Source organism: Rhododendron vialii, chromosome 3a, assembly GCF_030253575.1.
Source record: "Rhododendron vialii isolate Sample 1 chromosome 3a, ASM3025357v1".
NCBI classification, from domain to species: domain Eukaryota; kingdom Viridiplantae; phylum Streptophyta; class Magnoliopsida; order Ericales; family Ericaceae; genus Rhododendron; species Rhododendron vialii.
The window spans coordinates 3,356,431-3,382,808 of NC_080559.1; the positions used below are offsets into that span (position 1 = coordinate 3,356,431).

The following is a 26,378-nucleotide window of genomic DNA, read 5'->3' on the forward strand; positions in this document are numbered from 1 at the left end:
AAGAGTTGTAGCAAGGATACGGACATGACGGGAGACACGGTCATGACAATTCTCAAAAAAGGGGACACGATGCCTTATGTCTTCAGTAGTAGTTTAAGGCCGTGTTCATTTATGGTTAGAATGAACTTCTTTACTGAACTTGCATCCCCACTTTCTGGACATGCTAATCGAATTTGATTCGTGTAAAGCGATTGTTATACAAAATGTCTCAGAAGTACATTATGATACATAACTCAAAGATTCATGAAGCACTTAGTTTTAGTCACTTCATCTGGTTCTTTTTAGGGTTTGTTTGATTAAAACAACATGAATGAGGGAACTAAAGTGAAGTAAAGAAAAAAAAAATTCCATTCGTTTTGTTGAAACAACTTTTTGAAAATCTTGACAGACATGTTTATAATTACCCTTAGCAGACAATCTCTCAATTTTCCTCCCAATACTCTTGTTTGGGATTCCAATAAAAAATGACAGATGGAAAATTAAGAGATGCAGACAATTAAACTCTCACGCGTCGTCTATTTCTAATCTAATATGGAAAAGGGCTACCCACTTTGGTGTTTACGCTTTTTTTGAAGCTGGGTTACAAAAGTGTTTTTCATAACTAACCAAGTTTTACACTTTTTAATGGGCTTTTATGTACGCAAGTAAAGAGTAAACACAAAAAATAAGGCAAAATATCTACTCCATCTTTTTGGCTTATTTTTATCATTATTCAAAAAATTATGAATTTCTGTCATAAATTTTTACTCTTTTGACTCCTTTCGTCGAGACGAATCAATAATTCATACAAGTTTGATACGAAACTAATAAATGCTAAAAAAAATCTAAATATATATGAAAAGATAAGCCAAGTGGCTTAATTTGCCAAAATGGGCTGCTCCCTCATTTTGTACCAAGTATGTACCAAAACGTTTTCTAATTTAACATTTCTGTTACTTCGTGAAATGAAAAAAAAATTGCAAATATCATATTCGCTCCATCCCCATTTGTTGGTCTCAGTTAACATTTTTGGTTGTCTAAAAAGATTGTTCCACTTCAAAACTAAATGGGCACTATTGAATGAATTTCCTCTTTTACACTTTCCAAGCTTAGTGTTTAAAAATTAGTAATACTAACCAAGTAAGAAAAAGGTAATGATAGGAGGGTGAAATTGAAAAATTAAAATCTAAAAAATTCTAATGGTCGTATTCCCTTGTAAAATTGAAATCTCCAAAAGAGACCAACAATGGGGACAGAGGGGTAGTAAAATCATTGGAATCCAAGAAGAAATGAAACATTCTACTTGTTTTCTGTGCCATGTTCATGTCGAGATTGGGGAGAAATTTTTGGGTGTTAGGTGAGTACCAAGTCATCTGGCCGACATAGTGTCCGAGCATCACATTCAGGCCGTTCAAAAGTGTATTTGACGGTCCAGATTGAAACATTCTCTCTCCTTTCACCCCAACACTATCTCTCTAAATTCGAGCCGTTCAAAATCGAAATGAACAACCCGGATGTGCCGAGCAATTACCACGTGATATCTGCTCACTGAAAATATTCTTGAGATTGGGGGACTCTATTGTGCCTGGCAGAGGCTAGAGAATTTCTGGAAATATCTAGAGTTCCGTAGGATCCTAAAGAATTTCTAGAACTATCCCTTAGAATAATCTATGTTATTGTACATAATTCTAGATTTGTGCAAGATATTTGTATAGAATTCTAGAGTAATAGTTCGAAAAGCTTTCAGAGATTAGTTTGAGATGGGGGCAAACTGGCCTAAGATACTCTATATTATCCAAGAGAATGTGAAAGCATCTTGACCTAATTCACACAATGCATGAAAGTGACCTTGAAAACATTCTAAGCTAAAAAAATTTTAAAAATTTGTGAGAGCCTCTCAGAACTTTTTAGATGGTTTGATTTTTTTTTCTCATCTTGACTCTTCCCTGCAAAGGCCTCGTTCGGTAATGGAAAAATATGGAAAAATCAACTTTTATGTAACTTTTTACGTGTTCAATTATCAAGAAAGTTATAGAACTTTCAGTTTCAACTTTCCCACAAGTCTTGCCAAAAGGAAGAAATTCATGTTTTTTGCAAAATTTCTTGTCATGAGAATACACATAGGAAAATAAATTTATTTTTCTTTTGCTTCACCTCACTTTCACTTTTTCTGGAAACCAATTTTTCTTGACAACTGAACAAAGAAAAGAGGGGAAAATCCAATCATCTCTCCAGAAATTCCAAAGAAGATTACCAAAGCGGCAACCGCCAAATGTCAAAAGCAGAACGGATGGAGCCATGGAGGTAGATATGCAAAAGCTAGCTAAAAGACCTCTTTACTTACTTCGTCCCACATCAACAGTAGAAGATAACTCATTGATCTAGCAGCTCATATAAGTATTGAAGAGAAGGCTAGTGACCAAACTGCCTTAAACTAATGAGTAAGGAAAACAATGCGAGCGGCGAGAGCTGCGAAAATTAATGAGTAAGGAAAACAACGCGAGCGGCGAGAGCTGTGAGAACTAATGAGTAAGGAAAACAAAGCGAGCGATGAGAGCTGCTCGCAGTGCCTTGTAAGGGTTAATAAATAGGTGAGGGTCTCATTTGCCCAAACCACTTGAAAGACTTGTAATTCAAGTTCTCATGGTAGAAGTACTTTCTTTCTCTACAAATTTCTCATCCTCATGCTCTTTCATCTTTCGTCCTTATCACCATTCCGCCGCTGTTATTACTTTCTTGATTTGATTTCTTCGTCTTTTTAGGTTTTTTTTCCATCTATGACAGTAACTTAAAATGAGAAAGAAAAGTGGGTTACAAAACAAAGAAAATTAATCTGACAGAACGGCGACGTGCCGTGGAATATGATTTGCTTGAATAGTTTGATTAACATTGACTAGGTATGCGGCGGTGGTATTTGTTGACTCCATGTGAGTCAGTTTGATCCACGTATGAAGCATGTAAATTGGGATTCAACTTGGAAATAGGAGCCTTCGGGCGGCGCTATGGAGGACAGTTAACGGTTGTCAAATAGGAAGGTCCAATCGGGTGATGGTTTTTAGAAAAAGTTATGGGTGATCATTGGTCCGATGCTTCAGTATATTGGCAACACCACCGACCCCTTCTTGTGTTGTGCTGCAACGGATGACATGTCATATTTGTTGGTCAGTCACGGATGACATGTCATATTTGTTGGTCAGTCACAATTGGAGATGATTGTGGACATGTGACCCGTTTGAATAAAAATACGGAAAACATTGTGGAGTTCCCTTTCAACATTGGAGGTGGAATTACGTTGGATTTCTTCCACAAAAAAGTATAAGATTTGGGATAACTGCTACTTTTGACTTTTGTGCATTTTCTGGTGTTACTTGATGTCTTGAACTTTTAGTTGGTTTCTCATTTTGACGCAACTCTCGTTTGGTCTCTTTTATGTAGTTTTTGTGGTTTTAACGAATTTTAGACATCTATGCAAATGAGGTTGTGGTTATTTTCTTTTGGCAATTCCAAAAGAATTTTTACGTGATGTCTTAACCAACTTTTACTTTTACTTGTTTCTCATCGGAGGTTGTGGTTTTAACGAACTTTTACTTGATGTCTTGAACTTTTGTGGTTTTTGTGGTTTTAGTTGGTTTCTACAATATTTACTCCTTGCGTTATCTCAGAAGTTCTAATCCAAGAGTTTCCTTGGGCATCAAATATGAAAATAAGCTCTTCCCAGTGAGTCAAATTCCCTTCGGTGTCCTCACATCATAAGCATAACGTACGGATAACATCAACAAACACTTTTGGATCCACCACATGAATTAAAAGAGTGGCCTAAAAATCTTTATTATAAAACAGAGTGGTTTTTGTTGAAAATGTCTTGGCATATAAATGAGGACAAACTCTACAACCATTAGATCACTTAATATTAAATCTATAGCCATCAAGTCATTTCTTTTTTAAAAGATACATAAAATATTGGGAAAATGACGGCCAATGACGTGTTTGATAATTAATACCTTCCAAGGACATTTTCAGCATTAACAAATGTTCTCAAATGTTATCAGCATGTCATTGGCGGGTATTAATTATCAAAACACGTCATGGGCCGTCATTTTCCCTAAAATATTCTCCTAATAAATCCATCTCTCTCTGTCCTTACTTTTTAGGCATTGCATCTCTATGTAAAATGATATTGCCTCATATGATTAAATAAGAAAATATCTCAAAATGGTAATTGGCGGTTTGTGGATGTTACAACTATCACATAGAGCAGTCGGGTAGTAGTACACACAATTTATTTAAGTTGACACTTTGATACATTCCAACGTGCCTTTAGGCACGGACATCCGCTAGTGGCACCACAAGAAAGCTAGTGTTCATGCGGTTTATGAGGAAATAAACAGAAAGAAGCAAGTAATGAGTTTCTGCAAGAATATAATTTAGGAATATTGATCCCAGCAGGTTCCCTTGGAGACCCATCAGAGTACGCATTGAAACAATTTGAAAGGTACCACTAGGTCTCTCCGAACTCCCCCCTGTTGGTATCATATATAGGTAAGCCATCTCCCGCCTCTTAACTCCAGGCGGCTCCCGATTCAGTAGAGCCAGTCTACTATACGTCCAGAGTTGAGTTCGTTGCACATCTCACTGAACGGACCGCGCCAACCCCAGAATTTTTCAGACCGAATATTGAAGGAACCAATATTGTCCAGGCAATTATTTGAACCATCAGGAGTTATAAACCAAACAAAGTCCCGCTGCAATCTACGTATTCAGGAGACTTGGGATAAAATGGAACTTGGCGGATGTCTCTCCAAGACTCCGAACCAAGTGTGTGTATGGCACCCTGCAGAAAAAGACGAGTGTTTGGCAATGCTGATCCAAAGAGAACAATTATGTGTTCCTTGGTTGTGGACGAATACCCAAAATCCCCACCATTTTATCAGAAAATCCTCATCAAAATAAGAAGCCACATGCACTTTTTATTTGCTCTCTGGTAATTGGATTACATATTAAAACAGTCCTTATTGTCATTGAAAACTGCCATTAAGCCACCTGATGTCTAATGTCTTCGGACCATCCGCACTCCAAAAGTAGTCCGAACTCCGAAAGAAATTCTCATCGCTTCAATACCATCCGATATTCTTTTAACATTTAAGTCACGATACGAATCATTGAAGATTGAACCTAGAAATAGGGCCAGGATCAGGGCTGGCCCAAGGGGAAGGCCCAAGAGGCCGCCGTCTTGGACCTCCACATTTTGGGTCAAAAAATGGGACACCCCTTCTTAGATGAGTGTATATTTTTTCTGTGTGCAATTATAATACAAACTCATTTGTTGGTTTAGCAATAAATTGTTTGCTCTTGCACATAAGATGCATGGTCCAAGCCCTGGTAGGATATTTTTTTGAAATGTATTTTTGCCAAAAAAAAAAATTATGATTGTATGATATACAGATAAGTATTTCTGTTTATTATTTTTAAATTAAAAAATTTATGTCGGGCACAATTCCACCACTTGGTCTAGGACATCCAAATACCTTGGGCCGGCCCTGGCCAAGAGTGAACTTATAAGGCCGTGACATTTGCCTTATCATTAGAGTCCCTTCATAAAAACCTCCTCTGTATTTTTTCAACTTTCTTAATCACTGATGTGGAAATCTTAAATAGAGACATAATCTAGCTCTAAAGTATATACTAGGATATTACAATTGTTTTTGTCGAGTTTTTATATTTGAAATCATTGTATAATAGGCTTATTATTGACGCTATCAAGTACATCTCTTTCGACATAAGCAATCAAGCAATCAATCATGAATCATCCACTAATCTCCCATTCGATTGTTTAGATTTCTCTTTTGTGGGCTGATTTTTTGGATTGGGTGTTCAAATATTTCTGGATTAGATGTTCAATAAGAGATAAACTAAACTAAAACTAAAAATATTGCAGGTATTCTGAAAAGAAAAAAAAATTGAAGTGTTCATGTGACCATCCTTGGTCAAGTGTAGAGCTGCCCCTAGCAGGGTCGATCTCGACCACATTTGGGCTCCACTATCGTGTATGGAGAAATGTCCCGGAGCACTGCGATGGTGCTTCAGGAGGAGCACTGAATGAATAATCAATGGCAGAGCCATTAAACCATTAAAGGGTTGGGGGTGGTCTAAGATCCCCGGGTTTTTTTTTGCATGTGAAGTTTTTAACAATATAAATTTTATTCTACTAATACTAATTTAGAGAAAGGATATAAAATTGGTGGGTTTTAACCCTCGCTGTAAAGAATATAATGTGTTCATTATTTGATTGCCAGTTAATTTGTCACATGGAGAGCGAAATAACACTCTTAGAGCATGTACACCAAGCAAAATGCATTTTACCTATTTAACATTTCACTTTTTTTATTTTACCTACTCAAATCTCTCTCAACCCTATACCAATTCTCTCTATTATCTTCTCTATTCTTATAAAATAATATTATTGTATACTATAACAGAGAGAGAGAGGAGGTGGATGAGAGGGCAGGAGAACACTTTTCAAGAGGGAGAAATTATTGTTTAACCAATTGCTCATGAATAGTTCCTCGGTAACTATATCGACCCAATCCATTAATGGTATTTTAGCGCTTTGTTTTGCTATTCTGGGGCAGTCCAATTTTGAGGCTTTACTTCTCTATTTTACCTAATATGCCACATATACCTGCCACATATACCTATGTACATGCATGCTCTTACAATCATTTTTTTTTTTTAAAGTTTAGTTTAATTTAGTTTTGGCAGTGGATGAAGAGAGAAATAAGATAATAATTGAAGGGAGGAATAATGATTGAAGAGAGATAGAGAGAAATTAAAAAGTAATAATTAAAAAAATAGAGTAATAATTGAAAAAAAAGTAAGGTAACAATTAAAAAACAAAATTAAGAACCGAATTGGCTTTGTTCGTTTGCCATTTTAGTTTTGTTTTAGTTTTGTTTTTCAATCATTATCCTACTTCTTTCTCCAATTATTATCCTATTTTTCCAATTATTATTTTCACATCTCTCTCTATCTCTCTCCAATCATTACCCCTATCTTCAATCATTACTTTATTTCTCTCTCCACCCACTACCAAAACTAAACTAAACTAAACTCTCAACCAAACACAACCAAAGCATTTAAATTTTCCTTTTCTGTCAAATTTTTATCTTCTCTTTAGTTCCAGGGCGGACATCCTACCTCCGCCACTGTTAATAATCCCTCCGAAATCCGAAGTGGCCTCTAGTCCTGAACTTGCGACGACGCCCGTTGGCCGAGTCCGCGGTTTCTCTCTCTCTCGCTCTCTCCATGCACACAGCATGCCTCTAACCTGCGCCTCATCGCTCCGCTTAACGTACGCATCTGTGTGTGTCCAAGATTACACCGTAGCAATTAGGGTTTCGTAATTTGGAAAATCGTAGATGTTGGAGTTGAGAAAGGAAGTTTTAAGCTTGAGTTGAAAGAACAACACAACTAGGCGTATTCATCACCGGCATTTAAAAGTGTTAGATTTTCAGTTTCATTTACGCTGAGCTGTTGAACTTTTGATTTTTCCATTTCACTCTGCGTTTTCGCGGGAGCTAAACGAAGCACGGCCTACATTGAAATGAATCCGCCTTTTTGCCTCTTGAAATTAGTAGTAAAACTTTTCGAGGAGAACATCTATTTGCTTAAACAAACCAATAAATGTTAGAGCCCTTTTAAGTTTCATTGGTGCTGAGTTGTTTGCAATAATTTTGAATTTCTTATCTCATTGCCTTTTAGCGGGAGCTAAACGGAGCACAGAGAGGGGCTACATTGAAATGAATATGCCGTTTTGAGTCTTGAACCTAACAGTTTTTTCGAGGATAACATCTTCGTTAAACCAACAGATATTAAAACGCGTCTTTTGTTTCAGCTGGTAAAATGTGTTCTGATGACAACGATTTCTTGTATTTGGTTGCAACACTGAAATGATGGGACTAGTGCCTGTTTAGCGATGGTGGTGGGGCAGTGGTGGCTAGGGCGGTATAAGTGGTGGTGGTGGTGGTGGTGACGGGGTTTTACCGTTTTAGTGTTGATTTGGCAATTGTCCCTCACCTCTCAAAAGTGAACATGTTTACCGCCCAGATTAAATGATTTTTCATTGATCATGGAATACATAAAACATTTTCTAGAAAATGATTTTGGTGAAAACAAACGGAGTGTGAATGATTTAAAACTGTTATGTTGACATGAAATTATGTAGGTTTGCAGGTATTCCAAGTCTTTGCGCATTGGATCTTATCACAGCAAGAACGATTGGGTCTAAGCGACTCCTTTGTTATCCATCCACATCTGCAAAACTAAGTGAAACTATGGATATCAAGACAAAATCTGGGAAGGTTGTTTTTTTAGGCTACTCTGTTGGATATGTCTCTTTGATTCATTCATTCTCTGTTGCCTTCTGGTGTTTGGGTTCATACGGATTACATGTGGATTTGAGTGTTTATAGGAATGTCTGTCGAAAGGTAGCAAAGTGGAAGCTGATATCATTGGGGAAGATTTGGCTACAATTGAAAGAATGATGGTTCAGGAACTCCGATCAAAATTAAGGTAGCCGCACTATGACGCTTTAGATGTTTTTGTTATCTCAAGTATGTGTCAGAATAAATGAAAACTGTTTCTTTTCACTTGAGCATCAAGTTGATTAACATATACCTGATATGGGTTGAGGAGGAACAGTGGCCATAGAAGTAAGTTTGAGGATTTTATCAACCATACTTACCATATCTTCCAATAAGATTTTCATTAACAAGAGATGATAATGCTGTCCTAACTACCTCAGATAGATGTTCGACCTCAGTTCATTGGAGATCAATCCCTTTTGCTTTCTTCCAGTAATTGCATTCTCTTTTGACATCTTGTTGGTTCTCTCACTTTCCAACATCTGTGAGGGTTGTTAGGTTCTTTTGGAATATGTGGAGGGTGTGGGAGCTAGAGTGAAGTGAGGAAGACTTACAATTCAACCAAGAATCACAAATATGTGTGTCATGTCTTCTGGTAATTTACTTCTTAACTCTCTATTGGAAACACGATACTGTATTATGACGTACAATTGGTTTCAGCCGTTTATACTGATTTTCAATTTTTTATATAGCAAAACCACATATTTGATGATTTCTACATTAGATCTACCTGGTTTGAATTATCTGAGATAGCAAACCACATGGTCTGAGATGCAGCTAAATAATCAAAGACCTCTGCAGCTGATGCATAGTAGGGGATATCACTGTATCATTTTTTTTGAGGAAGGGCAAGAGGGTAATTTCACTTACCAAACTCACCTAGGCAATTGCTGACTAGGGAGAGGTAGAGTGAACCCTTAGGGAGGGATCCGACCTCTGGTGTAGGCCCCTTTGGCTCGCTGTCGTTGTGCTGCGTTTCGCGGCGAGACTCTTGGGTCTGCGTCAGTTGGGCTGGCTCCCACATTGGGAGTTTGGGTTCGTGTGTGTGTCTGTATCATTTAAGTCTGTAGAAATGAGAATGTTAAATGTGAGTCAGCAGCTCTATTTTAATTCTTGAAACTTCGATGACTTTCTTTCCTAAGGTCCTGTTTCAGGACATTTATTGTGTTTCGAAGTTTGTGCTTCTCAATATGCATTATCTCACATATATATGATGGTTGCTTGTAGGTGATTGAGTTCTTAAATTTGCAGGAGTGTTGGGGTCGCCACCAAAGGTTGTAAGAGCGATCTCGTGTCTACCTTGAAGGATTTCCTAAACAGTAAAGTAGAAGGTATTCTGTTTACTATTCATATATAACCTATACTCCTCTCAGAGTCGGTTAGATTCAGTTTGATTGCAACCCTAACGACCAAGTTCTCTGTGCTTTTATTTATCTTCTTGGCTACTACAGAAGTACTGAATTATTGTTTTAAAAAAAATCTAAACTTTATCCATTGCACTGGTTAAGTTTTCCAATATGTGCAGGGAAGGGTTCTCCGGTGCTAGATGGTCAGCAGTTCTCTGGAACGAAATCTAAGCGAAGTAAAACAGATACATTGAAAAGGAAGACTAAGAGTTCAGCTGTAGAAGAGCATGCTCAGGAGTTAAACTCAGTTTTGGAGGTCTCTGAAATTCAATCTACTAAGAGAAGAGTCAAACAGGTCCAAGTATCTAATAACAATGAGGAAGTCAAAACTACCCTTCTGGCAACGTTGGTGTCGCATAAGCTATCTATCAAAGTTGATGAAGTTTCAGGTGCTTCATTTTTTTGGATTTATTTTTGGAAAAAATGTAGTAAACACGTGAATATGGAGGATGTAGTAGGTGTAGGTGGTATTTTACACTGGTTTATGTTTGTAGGAAAAGAACCCTCCCGAATGAACGGAAAACCACACCCAGAAGATGCTACTGGAGTTGGAGCTTCTGGTGAGGTTAATCTCCCCGATAGACCAAAAGGAACCCTGGACAGTTTTTGCCCACAAGAAGCCACAGAAGGGGTGGAAAGTATACAATCCCAGGACTATGAGGCCTCCACCACTAAGTGGTGATACAATATCTGTGAAGTTAATGTCATGGAATGTCAATGGGTTAAGAGCTTTACTGAAGCTAGAGGGTTTCTCGGCTCTACAACTTGCACAAAGAGAAGATTTTGATGTGTTGTGCTTGCAAGAGACCAAACTACAGGCAAGTTTCCCTTTCCCTTTCCTACATTCTCCTTGTTTTCAGCTTCTTCCATTTACCTTAAGGCTAATGAAATTGGACCAAAAAGAGTCATAAGAAGAGAAATAATAGGGTTGGATGCAGAAATTGATTTGAAGTCGTTCCGTAATGTTGAAAATTGTGCAATTGTGATGCATCTGTAGATAATTATATCTTCTCTGTGATTTACTTATTACTTTATTCTGCAGTTATTATCTGCGCTGTAATTTAATTATGAAAAACTTCTTCCAGTAGTGCAGTATTTTGTGTCTACATGATTACAATGTTTTCCTTTTCCTTCGTGATTGGTTAAGATTTTACATATGCGAAATTATCTAAACACAGATGAACTACGTGAATGACTGGGAGGTTGAGGAAGTTGAAGGATTTTCTGAGTAGTGTATAGAATGGAAGGAGTTGGCGAACAAGAGTTACGAGATGACTAGATTAGGTAATTGGTTCAAAATCCATATGTTGTAAGGTGAAGACGTTTGAGGAGACACTTATTGAGACCCATCAAAGGTGTGTTTCAGTATGATGAGTTAAAAGCTCTTTCCAATCTTACCTCTAAAAGGTTAGTGACAGAGTTGATAATACCATTATTCTAGCACAGTTGTGGCTTGAGTCGTAGGGAATATTTTCCATCACTTCTCCTACGAGAACCCCTTCGGCCTTTTTCCCCCAGTTTGTGTATATTGTTTACACATGAAAAGAAAAACCCCATTGTGTGAATTCATAGAAGGTGTAGAAGGACTCAAAGACATTTTGTGGATGGCATCAGTATTTTTTGAAGTTCGGATACTAGTTGTTGCCTATTCCATGTAGTTCTGGTTTTCCTTGTGCTGTTATAATGCAATAAAATAGGCTTGGGAGTAACTGCATTTTCAATCTGAAATGCAGGAGAAGGATGTTGAGGCAATCAAACAAAATCTCCTTCAAGGCTATGAGAATAGCTTTTGGACTTGCAGTGCTTCCAAACTTGAGTATTCTGGTACCGCAATTATTTCACAGGTATGGTTACTATTTCTATTGGTGATCTGTTGTATTGCATGGACTCTTCCGAATATATGATTGCTTGTATATGAAACTCAACACTTGGGGTATGGGATACCAGTCCAACATTTGTGGTTCGGCATATACCTGATGGGCATATTTATAAACTGCAATATTATGCATGCCATTGCATGGAATAATAGAACACACCTTGAGCCATTGTTTTACGTTTAATAGGTTTTGCAACATTGTGAAGTTTCTTGTTGTATGGTTGCATCATTCCAGGTGTTCAACATGAGCTTGAATATTTGCTTTCATGTTTCTTGCTATTTGACAGATAGAGCCACGATGGTGAAGGAAGGCTTGTTACTATGGAGTTTGATATATATTATCTGTGAAGATGTAGAGAGAGACAGAGGCGTAGAATGGGAACCCTCAAACTTAGGGTTTATTTCTCATACGTTAAAGTTATATACAAGAGAAGAAGGTAATTACACTAAGACCCTTCTCTCACCACTAATTATACATTACACCCATATCTTAACACTCCCCCTCAAGTTGGTGCGAAGATATCAATCAAGTCCAACTTGAACACAATGGGGTGGAAACTCTTGCTACCAAGCCCTTTTGTGAATATGTCAGCTAGTTGATCTTCCGATCTCACAAATGGCATACATATCAAACCATTACTCAGCTTTTCCTTGATGAAGTGCCTGTCAATCTCTATATGCTTTGTTCTGTTATGTTGAACATGATTATGAACAATGTTAATGGCTGCTTTATTGCCACAGTAGAGTTTCATACGACCACTATGAGAAATTCTCAAATCACGTAACACGGTTTGGAGCCACAAGAGCTCATAAACACCATGAGTAATAGCTCTATACTCGGCTTCTGCACTAGACTGGGCGACAATTGATTACTTCTTACTTCGCCAAGTAATCAAATTTCCAAAAAGAAAGTACAGTAGCCAAAAGTAGAGCGTCTATCATTCATAGAACCAGCCAGGCGGCATCAGTGAATGCCTTCAATCGCAAGTGACCATGATTAGAGAACAGAATGCCTCTCTTTGGAGCTGATTTGAGATATCTCAAGATCCGATAAATTGCATCCAGATGTGAAGTACGAAGATCATGGATAAACTGACTAATAACACCCACTGCATAAAGTAACATCCGTTCGAGTGTGAGCTAAGTGTCCCACAAGTAGCTGATACCTCTTTTTATCAGTGCGTTCTCCCACATCTGCACTAAGATGATGATTCTCCTCAATAGGAGAATTTGCAGGTCTACAACCCAACATATTTGTTTCTTTCAAAAGATCAAGTATATATTTCCGTTGGGAGACAAAAAATACCTCTATCTGACCTGGCCACTTCCATTCTAAGGAAGTACTTTAGTGGTCCATTTTCCTTAATCTCAAATTCTTGAGCCAAACTAGACTTAAGATCAAGAATCTCATTCTCATCATTGTTTGTCATTATTATATCATCAACATAAACAATAAGGACACCAATCTTACCAGCACCCTTTTTGATGAACATAGTGTGAAGGAATGTATTCGTCACATCAAACTGGTGAACAGGCCAATTCAAATTGGCAGCACAAAAAAGTAGAGCTCGCCTTAGTAGCAGGATTCGTGTGAACTGGCTTCGCTCCCAACATAGAAGCGCAAATTTTTCGCTCCAAAGTTAGATTTGTGACTGGAATGCCATCCCATCGACAGAGGAGCGCGATCCCAAGTTAGATTCGTGACTGGAATGCCATCCCATCGACAGAGGAGCACGATCCCGACTGACCTCGAAGCATTTGGTCCTCTGGTTCCAAAAAAAGGAAGACAAAGAGAGAGAAAAAGACAACGAAGAGAGAGAGAGAGGTACTGACCCTCGAAATCAAAGACAATGAAGAATTGCAGTAGCTGCTTTTGTTGAGTTAGGGTTTTACTCATACTTTTTTGCTTTGGGCCATTTGTGGGATTGGGCCAACATTTTTATTATATAGCCCACTTGTCCAAAGCTTGTACATTTTTCAACTAATGGGTTATAAAGACATTTCTTTAACTAATGGGCCATAATAACACATGCTTACTCCCTATCATTTTTAATATTTGGGCTTGAAATAAATAAAATCTAAATAAGTGGTGATATTTTAAAAGGTAATTGCATTTATTTCAATAATTAATATATATATATATATATACACACACGGGACGGTTCAAGGGACACCCAAAAAAACACCTAAAAAAACACCCCAAATCTCAATCTCATAGTTCCTGATCAAATTTTTATGATCCAAACCGTTCAATGTGTGCAGAATGTGATTTTAAGGGTGCCCGCGAGAAATTAGTAAAAAAAATGACCGGAAAAGGCTTGATTTGAGCAGTTTTTATTTGAACCGTTCAATAAAAAACTGTTCAAAACTGTTCGGATCAAGCCCTTCCCGGTCTTTTTTTTTTTGCTGATTTCTTACCAGTATTCTTAAAATCACGTTCTGATCACATTGAGCGGCTCAGATCATCAAAATTTGATCGGGAACTATGAGGTGTTTTTTTAGGTGTTTTTTTGGGTGTCCCCGGAACCATCCCGATATATATATATATATATATATATATATATACGCTCCTAAGACGCTCCTAACCTTAAGAGCTTCCATATATCCCCACTCCCGCTTTGTGCAACTAAAGAGCTCGCACAGTGTTCATCTTCGCCACCAGAGCAAACGTTTCCTCGTAGTTAATATCATAGGTTTGAGTAAAAACCCTTGGCAACAAGTCTCGCCTTGTATCTCTCAACTATACCATCAGCATTCTGCGTAACAGTGAAGACCCACTTGCATCCTACTAATTTCTTTCCCCCTGGAAGTAATGTGAGCTCCCAAGTATCATTTTTTTCCGAAGCTATCATCTTTTCTACCATAGCTCCTTTCCACTTAGGTATCATGAATGCATCCTGCCAATTCTATGGAATAGATATAGAAGAAAGAGACGAAGCAAAGACATAGTATGAAAGAGATAAAACGATTATAAGAGACAAACTGGGAGATGAGATGTTAAGTACATGACCTAACACATTTTCAAAGGGCAATAGGAAGATTATCAGAATCAATAAATGGAGGTTCAATGGGAGAAGATCTATGAAGCACCGACACCTCTAGAGGTCGAGGTATCGCAGTGTCGGATACGGGGACACGTATGGGACACACCACGTGGCGTGTCCGATAATTTAATTTGAATTTTTCACGGGGACACTACGAGGACACGCCTGGGGACACGGCAGGGGCCAAACTTCAATTTTTTAAAAAAATTTAGGGGCCAAATTGTAATTTTTGAAAAAATTGGGGGTCAAACTATAATTTTTTTTTAAAAAATTGAGGCCAAATTATAATATTTTTAAAATTTTTGGGTGCCAAACTATAATTAATTAATTATTTATATATATAAATAAATAAATAAATATACACGTGGCGTGTCCCCCACCGTGTCCGTGTTCCCATTTTTTTAGAATTTCCGTGTCCCGGTTTCGGTGTCCGTGTCGGTGCATCATAAGAGAAGATTTATTACCAGAGGAGTCCAGAGCAGGCGATTGTGATTGGCAAGGTGGCATCACACAGGGTGGTCTATTTTTCCATCTAGTTCTAGCGTAGACCTTCAGGTTAGACCCTTGCAGCCGTTGTGGTAGTTCCTCGATGTCATCACCAATGCCATGTGTAGCTCTTTTGGTAGATATTCCCCTTTAGATTTTTCCTTCTCCCCCTCACCATGATTATGAAAGGTAAAAAAAATTTCCTCACTCATCTCGTCCTTCTTATGCTCCCTCTGAAGATATGGAGTGGAGGGAGAGCAAAAAGACTCTTTTTCTCAAAAGGTGACATCCATAGAGACAAAAACTTTCTGGAGTGAAGATTATAACATTTATAGCCTTTTTAGGTGAGAGAGTACCCAATGAAAACACATTTATAGGCTTTAGGACCTAACTTGCCACCAGAAGGGTGAGGGGCATGAACAAAACACACACAACCAAAGACTCTTAGAGGAAGAGTCGTGACACAAAAACTACTAGGAGACACTCAATCGGAGTTTTAAAGTGGAGAACACTAGATGACAAACAGTTGATAAGATAAGTTGCAGTCAAAATTGCTTCTCCCAATAAATATTTGGGAACATTCATGGAAAACAAAAGAGAGTGAGCAACTTCAGCAAGATAACGATTTTTGCGTTCAACAATTCCATTTTGTTGTGGAGCGTCAACACAAGTCGTCTGAAAAAGAATGTCATTTTCATCTAGAAAGGCCCTAAAAGTTTGATTGATATACTCAGTGCCATTGTCACTACAGAGAATTTTGATATTCGCATAAAAAATGAAAGTGGAAGCTATAATAGATGGAGAATCAATCCGAGCCATTAGACGCCTGAGAGTTTGCATCTCCCCTTGAGTAAAGCCACCACCATGATCAAATAACATCTGAATCCAGTACTGAGCCCAGAATCAAGTAAGGTGGCAACTATAGACTCCAAAACATGGCCTGGACCTGAGAACGCACGAGACCACGACCACCATGTCGCCCACGAGAGGGACAGTCATGTAACTTCCAACAAAAATCCCTGGTATGGCCGGTGTTGCAATAATCACACCGGAGTGACTCATGATCGATAGGCCCACTACTAGTACCAAACTATGACTTACCATTTTGTGGAACGGCAACCAAGGTAGAACGATCAGGAGTAGGAGTAGGTAACATGGCACCCCTCCTACTCTCCTCCTGCTGAACAATGGCATAAGCCTCTCCCAAGGACGAAAACGGAACACGACCCAACACCTGCACTCTAATATGATCATAGTCCGTATCAAGTCTAGCAAGAAAATCATACACACGCTCTTTCTCCAACCTCTATAGCCAAATTAGCAACATTAACAAAATAGACAGCCTGAAACCCTGATAATAATCAAACTCCTGTCACACTCCATTCAAGTCAGCAAAGTACATAGCGACGGGTCTATGATTTTGCTCCAAGGTACGGAATCTCTTCCTCAACTCAAAACACTAAGCATCATTACCTTGCTGGAATCTATGTTACATGGATCCTTGATTTTGGCTTAAGTACCCGTGTCGATGTGTCCGACACCCGTATCCTTTTGGACACTCGGATCCTCTAACTGTTAAGATACTCACAGAAAAGGACTATCAAATCAGCTAGAAAAGCGATATTTTCAGTATTTCACAAAGACAAGAAATAGGGAAATAGCAAAAACATAATTTTCTTAACCCTTTATTGTTTAACTAAATTTGTAAACATAGTTTACGGAACATAATCTGAGAAAATTATGCAATATATAGTACAAAAAAGAGTTCAGGACGTGTTCCCGCACCCGTACCCGAGTTGGGGACACATATCCACGTATCCTAAGATTTAAGTTTAGGAAGGTCCGACTCTTGGACTTGCACCCGCACCCGATACTCGCACCCGAGTCCATGTAACATAGGCTGGAATAGGTTTGGGCTGCAGTAGTCCAAATCTCATGTGAAGTATCAAGAAGCAGGAAAGTATGACGAATATTAGCTCTCATAGAATTAAACAACCATGTCATGACTAAAGATTTGTGATACTTGAATGTCTTAAGTGCAACAGCCTCATCAGGTGGAGCCTCATCAGGTGGAGTAACAGGACCTTTAATAAACTTTGACATCCCTTTGGCCTCAATGGCCAAAGTAAATGTGCGAGACCAAATTAAATAGTTGGTTCCAATCCAACTTAATATGACAAATATCCAGAGAAGAGTTATCCGAATTCCCTACACGACTCAACTCATCTTTTGTATCAACGGAAGCCTTGTTTTTCTCCTCTGACATTTTAAGAGCAGACTAGCAATTCCAAATGCACAAGACCAAATCAACTCAGCGGTAAACAGCCTAAAGGCAACATAAATTGCAGCAACCACCCAACTGAATGAACTGAAATCTACAGACCCAGTATCTGGAAGTTCCAAAAAACAAGCCTACACAACCTTAGGCAACACAAAAACTGACAAACACACCTGTACGGGATCGGAAAGGGCAACAGAAGATGGCGCAAAAGGCTGGTGAGTTCCCAGCGAGAACAGTGATGTCGGAAATAGATCAAAACTCAAGATCTGAGTCGGAAAAGGGCTGGCGAGCCACCGGCGAGTATCGGTGACGTCTGAAAATGGTCGGCGAGTACTGATGTTCAAGAAACATGAGTGGATGTTCAGGATGAGGGCTGACGGAGGTCGCCGGGGGCTAACAAACAGCCGGCGAGGGTCGTCGGAGGATGGGATCTTCAGGACGAGTGCTGACGGAGGTTGGGTGTTGATCACAAAAGGAGCCCCAAGTAACGTGGTGCTCTGATACCATGTGAAGATGTAGAGAGAGACAGCGGCGTAGAATGGGAACCCTCAAACTTAGGGTTTATTTCTCATACGTTACAGTTATATACAAGAGAAGAAGGTAATTACACTAAGACCCTTATCTCACCACTAATTATACATTACACCCATAACTTAACATTATCTGTTAAATGCATATGTACCTAATTCTGGAGATGGATTAAAACGACTGGTAACTGAACTTGTACATTTTTCTGTATATTTCCTTGCTCTTTGTTCTCCCGAGAAAAGGCATACCTGTTCTTTTCCAGTTTTGGGTTTTTTGAGGAAATATTTTGCATTGAACTTTTTTGAATATTAGTTTATGAGAAAATATTGTTTGAGTAACGTGTGTGCGTGTAATGCTAGTCTTACAGGGTTACTGAGTGGGATCCATCTCTCAGCAGTTACATTAAAGTAATCTTTCTTTTCTTTGTCTTTACTCTATTGATTGCACGTTGAGATGATCCATGAATTTCTTTCTGTGTCGCCTGTTATTGTTTATGTCCACTACATAGAATTTCGTGTTTATTTTCTTTTTCTGTTATTTGAGCAGAACTTTTTACTATTCGAAGAGCTGGCATTTTTATCTAATCTTTTTTCCAAAAAAATGATAACCAGAACTAAGTGTTGTGTTTGCGTCAAAATAGGAGTTTTAGATCTTGAAATGGATTCATCTTAAATTTTTATTCACTAACCACACATGAAAATATTGATTTTCTTGTTCTCTCTTTTTACGCTGTTCTTCTAGTGCTGCTATGGATGCATTTTCTTTGATGTTTCTCCTGTATTGCGATATACAAATTCACTGCAGACTGAAAGTAGATATTGCACATTTTCTATGGCACTATTCTATGCTTATGCTGGTTACCATGCATGATGCAGGAGCTAGAAAAGTCAAAGCCTGTGATTTTGACTGGTGATCTGAACTGTGCTCATGAGGAGATTGATATTTACAACCCTGCTGTAAGTAATACAGATTTGACTTGTGAACTTGTGCTCTTTATGTTGTCTACCTTATAGAAAATGATGTGAGAATTAGGAATCTTCTGCGCTTACAGTACGATGGTTGGTAAAATTTGTGTAGATCCAAATTGGTGATACTAGTGGACAGTGAAAGGTATCTCTTTAAATGAGTTAATCAACAATCGTGTTGTCGTAATATTTTGAAACCAGTCACTTTTCCAATTTTGCATGTACGAGTTTGTTAGTGATATCTTTTGTTTATATCTCAATGTTGTCGTCCTAATTGTGGTGCATTATGCAGGGAAATAGAAGTGCTGGTTTTACTGATGAAGAAAGGCAATCATTTGAGACAAATTTCTTAGCTTAAGGTTTTGTTGATACCTTTAGGGAGCAGCATCCCGGTGTTGTTGGGTACACATGCTGGGGTTACAGGCATGGTGGACGCAAAACCAATAGAGGTACTTTTGATAAACAATCCTTGAAACTTGTATTTCCATTTTTATCAACTACGCAAGTCAATGATTTGTTTCCGAAACCCTGTTTGGATGGGTCTGTCATGATGTTTACCATTGTCAGGCTCTGTATAATGTTATACCTAAGAACTGCTAGTTCAACTACAAAAAAGAAGAGGTTTTACGTGAGAAGATATCATTATGCAGTGAAGATCTGAGTATGTGTAATTCCTGCACATTACTTTGAACATGAAGCTATTGTTTTGAATCTTTTGATACTGCGAATAACATATTAGGACCCGCTTTCATATGATTGCAGAGAATGATTCATAAAAAGATTTTGTTCTATTGTCTTCATTGGATCAATTGAGTTGTCTTGGATTTGGCTTGGGTAACGGACTTGAGCTGTTAGGAGTTTAAGGGTTCTCCAACCTAGGCATCCTACTCCATTAGTGAGGTATCTGGGTACCTAGATAACACTCAATGTTGACAGAAGGCAACTAATGAACTGTTTTTCTCTTAAGTACATTTGATATCATGCATGGATAGTAGATAGTTGTGCTCTAAGCTTTGTGACTTCACTGACTTGGACTCTTTTACATGTACAAAGTACGTATATTGAACACATGACACTCGAATAAGGGTTTTGGATCCGCATCTGCCAGATTTAGTTGGCCATTTACCTTGTCCTTGTATGCACGTTTCTTACTTTGAAATTATCATGAAGTATGCATAAAGTCTTATGTTATGCATGAAAATGCCCTGAGACGACTAGCAAATACCACTTATCCTCGGATATAGAAGAAATATATCAAGAGGTACCAATATCCTTTCACATGTTCTCTTATATTTGTATCTTGACCCTGAAACAGGATGGCGTCTCGACTACTTCCTTGCCTCCAAATCCATATTTGGCAAGGTTCATGACTCTTACATTCTTGAGGCGACTGTAAGAATGTAACCTTTGGAAGCTGGAACCTTTTCTCCTTGAGGCGACTGTGATTGTTTTTTTGGAAAAAAAAAAAAGCAAAGAAAGCACATTGGAAAGTATAATATCCTGTGGACTTGGTGCCAAAAATCATACATGAACGAACCGAACTGAAAGTTTGTTTTAGGTGTTGAAAGAGTTACCAGGCACGTTCCACCAGGGTTTTGATTTTGTTATCCTTGGTCTATTTTGTTGCCTAAGTAATACATAAATCATCAAAAGCCGAGGACGTGCAAATTGGAGTCGAGAGCTGAGAGAGTTTGAGATGCATTTTTTGAAATTTCGGGCAGAATTATATTGGGATCTTGGACGGTGGTTTATTTTTGCTTCTGATGGCGCAGCGTTGCTTCTATGTAATGTTGCAAGCCATGTACAAATCTCCCAGAGTTCACTGCATTTGAGCTGTAATAGCAGTAATGGATCCAGGCCACAGGGTTTTACAGCACCATTTATATGTGGATGCTCTGGGGGGAAAAAAATCTAGAGCTCTGTTTGGAACTTGAGAAAAGAAGTGGAAAGGAAAGGATAGGAAAGGGAAACTAACATAAATGGAAAATTCTAAAATCAGTCCATTGGACTGACAATAGTAAATGTGTATTAAATGGTGTAAAAAGTATACAGAAATACATGTTTTTCTTGTCTTCTAGTGTATTTATCGTCAATCTAGTGAGTTGATAATAGCAAGACCGAACATAAATTATCCTTCGTCTTTTTGGCACGGTACTACTTTCTCAACATTTTCCTCCTTCCCTATTTTTTGTTTCTCTAAGGATGCTTTTGGATGTATGGAATGGAATGTGAATTGGAATGGAATAGAATTGGAGGAATTGAGAATGGAATAATCATTCTTATGTTTGGTTGTGCTTAGGAATAGTCATTTTCATCTCCAATGGAATGGTGTGACAATAGCAATTTTTTGAGTGACAGTAGCAATTTTTTGAGTGGCAATAGCAATTTTTGGGGGAATAGTAATTTGGAGTGGCATTAGTAATTTTTGGTGTAACAATAGTGAATCTTAGAGTGACAATAATAATTTTGATGTGACAAAGAAATAGAATAACAATTCTTTAGTTTTTTTTTTTGGATAGAATGACAATTTCTTTACTAAGATAAATAGTGAGGTAAACATTGGAATAAAAGTCATTCATTGCAATGACTTCTATTCCAACCTTGATTTCCATCCAACCAAACATACCCTCCAAACAAGTGGCTGTGCCAATTGTGGCTTTTCTCAAGTTTCTAATTTCATTTTTAATCTTCGATCTTACTATTAGTAGCAGCAGGATTATTTATGCATCGGTCTATGCAAAATGAATTCTCTCAAATTCAAATTTACCATAATAAGGCCTGTCAATAACTTAGAATCTAGTAGTACTAGGAGTTTTCACTATATTATTTGTCTACACTTTTTACTTTTAGCAAACTTATTTCCACATCAATAACTTGTCCATTTAAGGCCTAGTTTTCCCAAAAAAAGATTCTCTTTCTTTTTTCATCCTTATTCAAAAAAAAATTTTTGTATTCGACAGTATGGCATTATTATTATTTTAATTTTTATGGACTATCAATTTATATCGAAAAAGTAAAAAATTATGATTTTTATAAAAGTATACCATTTTTTAGAAATATACTAAACAAAAAAAAATGGGTTCTTCGCTTTTAGCAACTTCTTGTCCGCTCTTTTTAGTTTTAGTGAAAATATGTCCTAAATTCCTAATTTGTCAGTTGGCCTGTCAATATCCATTTCCTTAACAACGCTGCACAGCAAAGGCTGCACAGCAGCCGTGCACAGACCAGTTTTGCGTCCGTCTCGGATCTCACAAAGATGATCAGGGCCGCAGCTAAATTTTGAAGCAAAATTAGATGATTCGTAAACACCCTTCCCGATATCGGATTGAGGTGATTTTTTACAGGGACTATAAACGAAGTATTTTGAACAAAATGAGCGACTGCGATCATCTTTGCGAGACCCGAGACGGGTGCAAAACTGGTCTGTGTACGGCTGCTGTGCAGCCTTTGCTGTGCAAGCAGACTTTCTGTTTCCCTAATTAGTCAGCAAATGTTTTGATCTTGCCACATTGGCAGTTGGGGGCCCTCTAGTGACATTGTAAATCTGACGTGTACAACTGTCATTGGATCACACAGCAACAAAATAAACAAGAGAGGCACAGAGAGAGAGAGAGAGAGAGAGAGAGAGAGGAAGCCATGACAGCTCGGAAGAGAGCAACATCGGAGGCCGCCTACGCCAACGCCGCGAAGCCTCCATCAACCGAAACCACCACCACCACCGCAAAGCCTCCGACAACGGACCCTCCAATTGCCCCGTCGAAGGAGGGCCAAATCCTGAAAGTATTTCTCCTTTTCTTCCTCCCGTACTTGTACCTGATCTTCTGTCACTACAAGATCGAACAGGACCTCAAGCGAACCATCCTCATCAACGCCGCCCTCCGCCGGATTCTTTCTGACCCTAGCCATGATCCCCGTCGCGTCTAGATACGTTTTGAGGCGCAATTTGTTTGGCTACGACATAAACAAGAAAGGCACCCCTCAAGGCTCTGTCAAAGTGTGAGCTTCTTTTTCCTTCTTTTTTTTCCCTTGTCAAAATGATGTATGGATTCAGTGGCGTAGCCAAAGTTCCAATCCAATACATCCGCTTAGTTTGTCGTGTATATTTTTTTAGCTTTTAAAAAAAAATAACTTTAGTGAATAATTTGCATATTTGGCTTTGTTTGTTCCTCTAATAACAAATGTGGGCCTTGAAACCACGAGACATGCAGTTCTAGGCCTTTATGGGTGTGCCAGGACTGGATTGCAGTCCAAATGTGTGCTAAGGCCTACGTGCCTCAATTCTGACTTCTTTTAGTACGATTGTGTACGGCCTCAAAGGAAAAGGCCGTATGTAGGCTCGTGGTTTGCCTTATCGGGATAAGGACTTATAATGTCCTAACTGTTGTTAGAAAATGGAGAAAACAAAGAATTATAGGATCGGACTGAAAAGAAATAACTGGTTAACAAAGATGACTACAAGTAATGGAAATGAACTTGAAAATGAAGACTAGGCAAGGCTAGTTCAAACAAATACAAGGACAATTTGCTAGAAAGCTAAAGTAATTTGAGAGAGTAATTGGAAAAGCTCTGGGCTTGTATGGTCGGGGACCCGTTTTTTGCCTTCAACAATGGTATTTATAGGCAACAACACCGGCCTTGCATGGCTTGCCCTCCTTGTATGGCTACCAAGTGTCTCCTCCATAGTGGGTCCTCGGTTTGAGCTGCTTGCACCTTCCCCCAATGTGTAGATGCCACATGTTCATATCTTGCTCCCCACTCCAAGTTTTCGGCTACCCCTTGCCTGAGGTCTGAGAATCTCCTTTTTCAGGTCCCCCCCTTCTCTTCTTTTTGCCTAGGTACTTGCCAAAAGAAGAATATTGGCCGTTAAGGCTAAAAGCCGAAACTTTTTACCAAAAACTGGGTATTTTCAGCTGCTTTCCCTCTTTGTGGGCCCAAACAACCCCTAGTCTTGTAGCTTTTTCAAGAAGTTTCAAGGCAAAGAAGTTCCTTGAAATTTGAACCCCCTTTTCTCGCGCCACCTTCAAGAAACCAACCGGCCTATATAAGCTGCTTGTAAGCAGCTTCTCTATGTGACAAAAGGCTAAGTAGGCCTCCTCAAGCTGCTTGTGAGCAGCTTGTGTGACCAACTAGGCAGCTTGATAGGCCTTACAAGTTGCCTTCATTTGTGCTCCCCATGGGCGGCCATCGAAGGCCGTCATTGGAACTTGTACCGTGGGCCCTTGTTAGGTCTAGGGAGAATCATTCCATGTTCTTCACCCCACCGTTATTATCCTATTGCTGTTCTTGGTCATCAATCCCAGCTTCTGGACTCTTTTCCTCGTTTTTGGGCCATATAGGCCCATCCTTGCCGGTCCAATCAGCTTTAGGCCCAAGCCCTAAGAAATCACAAGCTCTTTCCCGATTGATTCAGGCCTGGACATTATGGTTTAACAACTCCTTGGTCTATCAAACGGACCAACGCTTACGTACTCCTGGCAGAGAACCAGGCCTTTCGTCCATTCCCAGCATTTAGGCCTTCTGGTTTCAGGCCTAATTAAGCCAGGAGCCAGACTTTAACTGATTTGGAGCTACTCTAGGTCCTTGAAACATATTGACAGCTAGGCCCAATCCGTGAGATGTTTCGTGTATGTTTCTGTTTTATAAACATGTGAACATCCTACCTGATTTTTCAATCATTGGCCAGTGTACGTGAAGATTATTTGTCAATTAACCTTAAGCAGGTTATTATGCTAATGTCAAGTCATTATATCGTAGATGACTAGATGTAACTGAATTGTGATACATGGAAAACGTGAACCATAACAGTTGTTATTGATTAGGATTATTCACGGTTTCTAATCCGAGCAACTGAAAATGAGTTTCATGCTGTTAAAAAAATACATATCCGGATATGACAGCTCTAAGTTAGCACATGTTTTTTACCATATGGTTTTCATTTTGCATGCAAAACTTAGTTGCATTTAGACATCACGGTTCAGTCTACCAATTTATGGATAGAAGTAGCTTGAAATTAGTCCATGACTTACAGTTACTTGGAAATTTGGCTTGTGCAAAGCTCATTGCTGTAATTCAATTCGGATGATTTGAAGGTGCAACCGTTAAGTGGGGAAGTATTATCAATGATGAGAAGATATTTAGGCCGGATGATAGTTGATTACTTGAGTCCATGAATCACGACATTTGCTGTTTCTAAACGGAGAAATATCTATCCTGATCAGGCAAAGAGAAAAGCAACAGATTGGATCAGTGTTCAACAAAGTTTTTAGCCATTGAAATGCCAGTTTCATTCTCCTTTGGCCCTCTAATAATCTGATACATGTACTCTTTCAGGTGAGATGGAAAGAAGATGCAGGAAAAATTATCATTAATGGGACCAACTTTAAACTGTTACAGTGTCATGGGCATTCTCCTTCTGAACACACCATCAATGGAACAAGGTTTCTTAACTGTTCTTCTGAATAAAATTCCTTTTCTACCCCAATCAGCAATATTTTCAAATTTCTACTCTTCAATGGAGGAAACGGATTCATGTAGCCGACCCCAAGTGATTGGGACGTAAGGCTCGATTTGGTTTGGTTTGGTTTATACAAATAGCAATCGGTCCTCCTTCCACCTAAACCTTCACAGATACAAGTTGGAGCTTCACGTTATTCATCTGAGCTCAAACAGAACGATAGCTGTTATTGGGATTACTTACAAGTATGGCCGTCCCGATCCTTTTCTTGCAAAGGTAATGAGATTAGTTAGTCTTGTACTCTTATTGTCCAAATAACACCCTCTGTGCATGGAGGAACTATTAGAGAACCAATATCGCCAGGATTAACCACCCCAATGTCTTTTTCTTCTTTACCAATTGAACTGATGTGGCTTTAGAGCTGTTAGAAAGAATAAATTAAAAACAGCCTTAAAATGTTGATATTAACTGATCTTCAAATCTGTTAAGAGAAAGCAATAGTTTCAACGAAACCTGCTAGTTTGATTGCTCCTTGTAAATGAATTTTACGATTAACAACCGCAGTTGCACTGTTTCCAGATATGTAAATGTGGAACAGCAAACTAATGGAAGAAAAAATTTACTTGGTTCATAACCTATTTAGAATTTTCATTGCGAGCTATTGACAATAACAGCTCTTTGCTTTAACACTTTTACAGTTATAGGGAGACTTAATGCATGTTATGGGCTCGAATCATCTCCCATGACAGCATATCAAATTAAGGTATGCAAAGAGAGAGGACAGGTATTTCAAGGGAGAAAATTGCTACGCCAGGTAGTTTTGTGGAAGGAAGTAAAAGGAGGTTCGAGTTTTTCACTTCTATTTTCATTTGCGAAGGAAGGAAAGTTTGCCGAACTTCACTGCCCTTTAATGTACAATTTACATTTTGTAGGTGAGAA

General features: G+C 38.6%; 3 protein-coding genes and 2 long non-coding RNA genes across 6 annotated transcripts; 3 read left to right on the top strand and 2 right to left on the bottom strand.

Annotated features, from left to right (window-relative positions):
• Positions 1-7,197: 7,197 nt before the first annotated feature.
• LOC131319043 (DNA-(apurinic or apyrimidinic site) endonuclease, chloroplastic-like) lies at positions 7,198-10,618 on the top strand. 2 transcript variants are annotated; one of them, XM_058349143.1, is made up of 6 exons: positions 7,198-7,327; positions 8,209-8,336; positions 8,447-8,547; positions 9,651-9,730; positions 9,925-10,194; positions 10,300-10,618. In XM_058349143.1, the coding sequence occupies exons 2-6, from the start codon at positions 8,310-8,312 to the stop codon at positions 10,485-10,487; spliced, it is 666 nt and encodes a 221-aa protein (XP_058205126.1). In that variant the 5' UTR covers positions 7,198-7,327; positions 8,209-8,309; the 3' UTR covers positions 10,488-10,618. The 2 variants fall into 2 exon arrangements, with proteins under 2 accessions (XP_058205126.1, XP_058205125.1); XM_058349142.1 differs by having other exon boundaries at positions 7,203-7,327; positions 8,201-8,336.
• Positions 10,619-11,530: 912 nt separating this feature from the next.
• LOC131319044 (uncharacterized) lies at positions 11,531-12,338 on the top strand. Its single transcript, XR_009197873.1, has 2 exons — positions 11,531-11,649; positions 11,969-12,338. It is a non-coding gene; the product is annotated as an uncharacterized LOC131319044 (long non-coding RNA).
• Positions 12,339-12,623: 285 nt separating this feature from the next.
• On the bottom strand, positions 12,624-14,545 carry LOC131319400 (uncharacterized). The gene is made up of 3 exons (XM_058349627.1): positions 14,408-14,545; positions 12,988-13,204; positions 12,624-12,790 (listed from the first exon to the last, which is right to left on the bottom strand). The coding sequence occupies exons 1-3, from the start codon at positions 14,543-14,545 to the stop codon at positions 12,624-12,626; spliced, it is 522 nt and encodes a 173-aa protein (XP_058205610.1).
• A 1,268-nt stretch (positions 14,546-15,813) lies between these two features.
• On the bottom strand, positions 15,814-18,142 carry LOC131319403 (uncharacterized). Its single transcript, XM_058349631.1, has 3 exons — positions 18,139-18,142; positions 17,663-18,039; positions 15,814-16,445 (listed from the first exon to the last, which is right to left on the bottom strand). Exons 1-3 carry the CDS (start codon positions 18,140-18,142, stop codon positions 16,302-16,304), a joined length of 525 nt encoding a protein of 174 aa, XP_058205614.1. The 3' UTR covers positions 15,814-16,301.
• Positions 18,143-22,596: 4,454 nt separating this feature from the next.
• LOC131319447 (uncharacterized) lies at positions 22,597-25,718 on the top strand. The gene is made up of 3 exons (XR_009197970.1): positions 22,597-22,981; positions 25,316-25,422; positions 25,613-25,718. It is a non-coding gene; the product is annotated as an uncharacterized LOC131319447 (long non-coding RNA).
• The last annotated feature ends 660 nt before the right edge of the window (positions 25,719-26,378 follow it).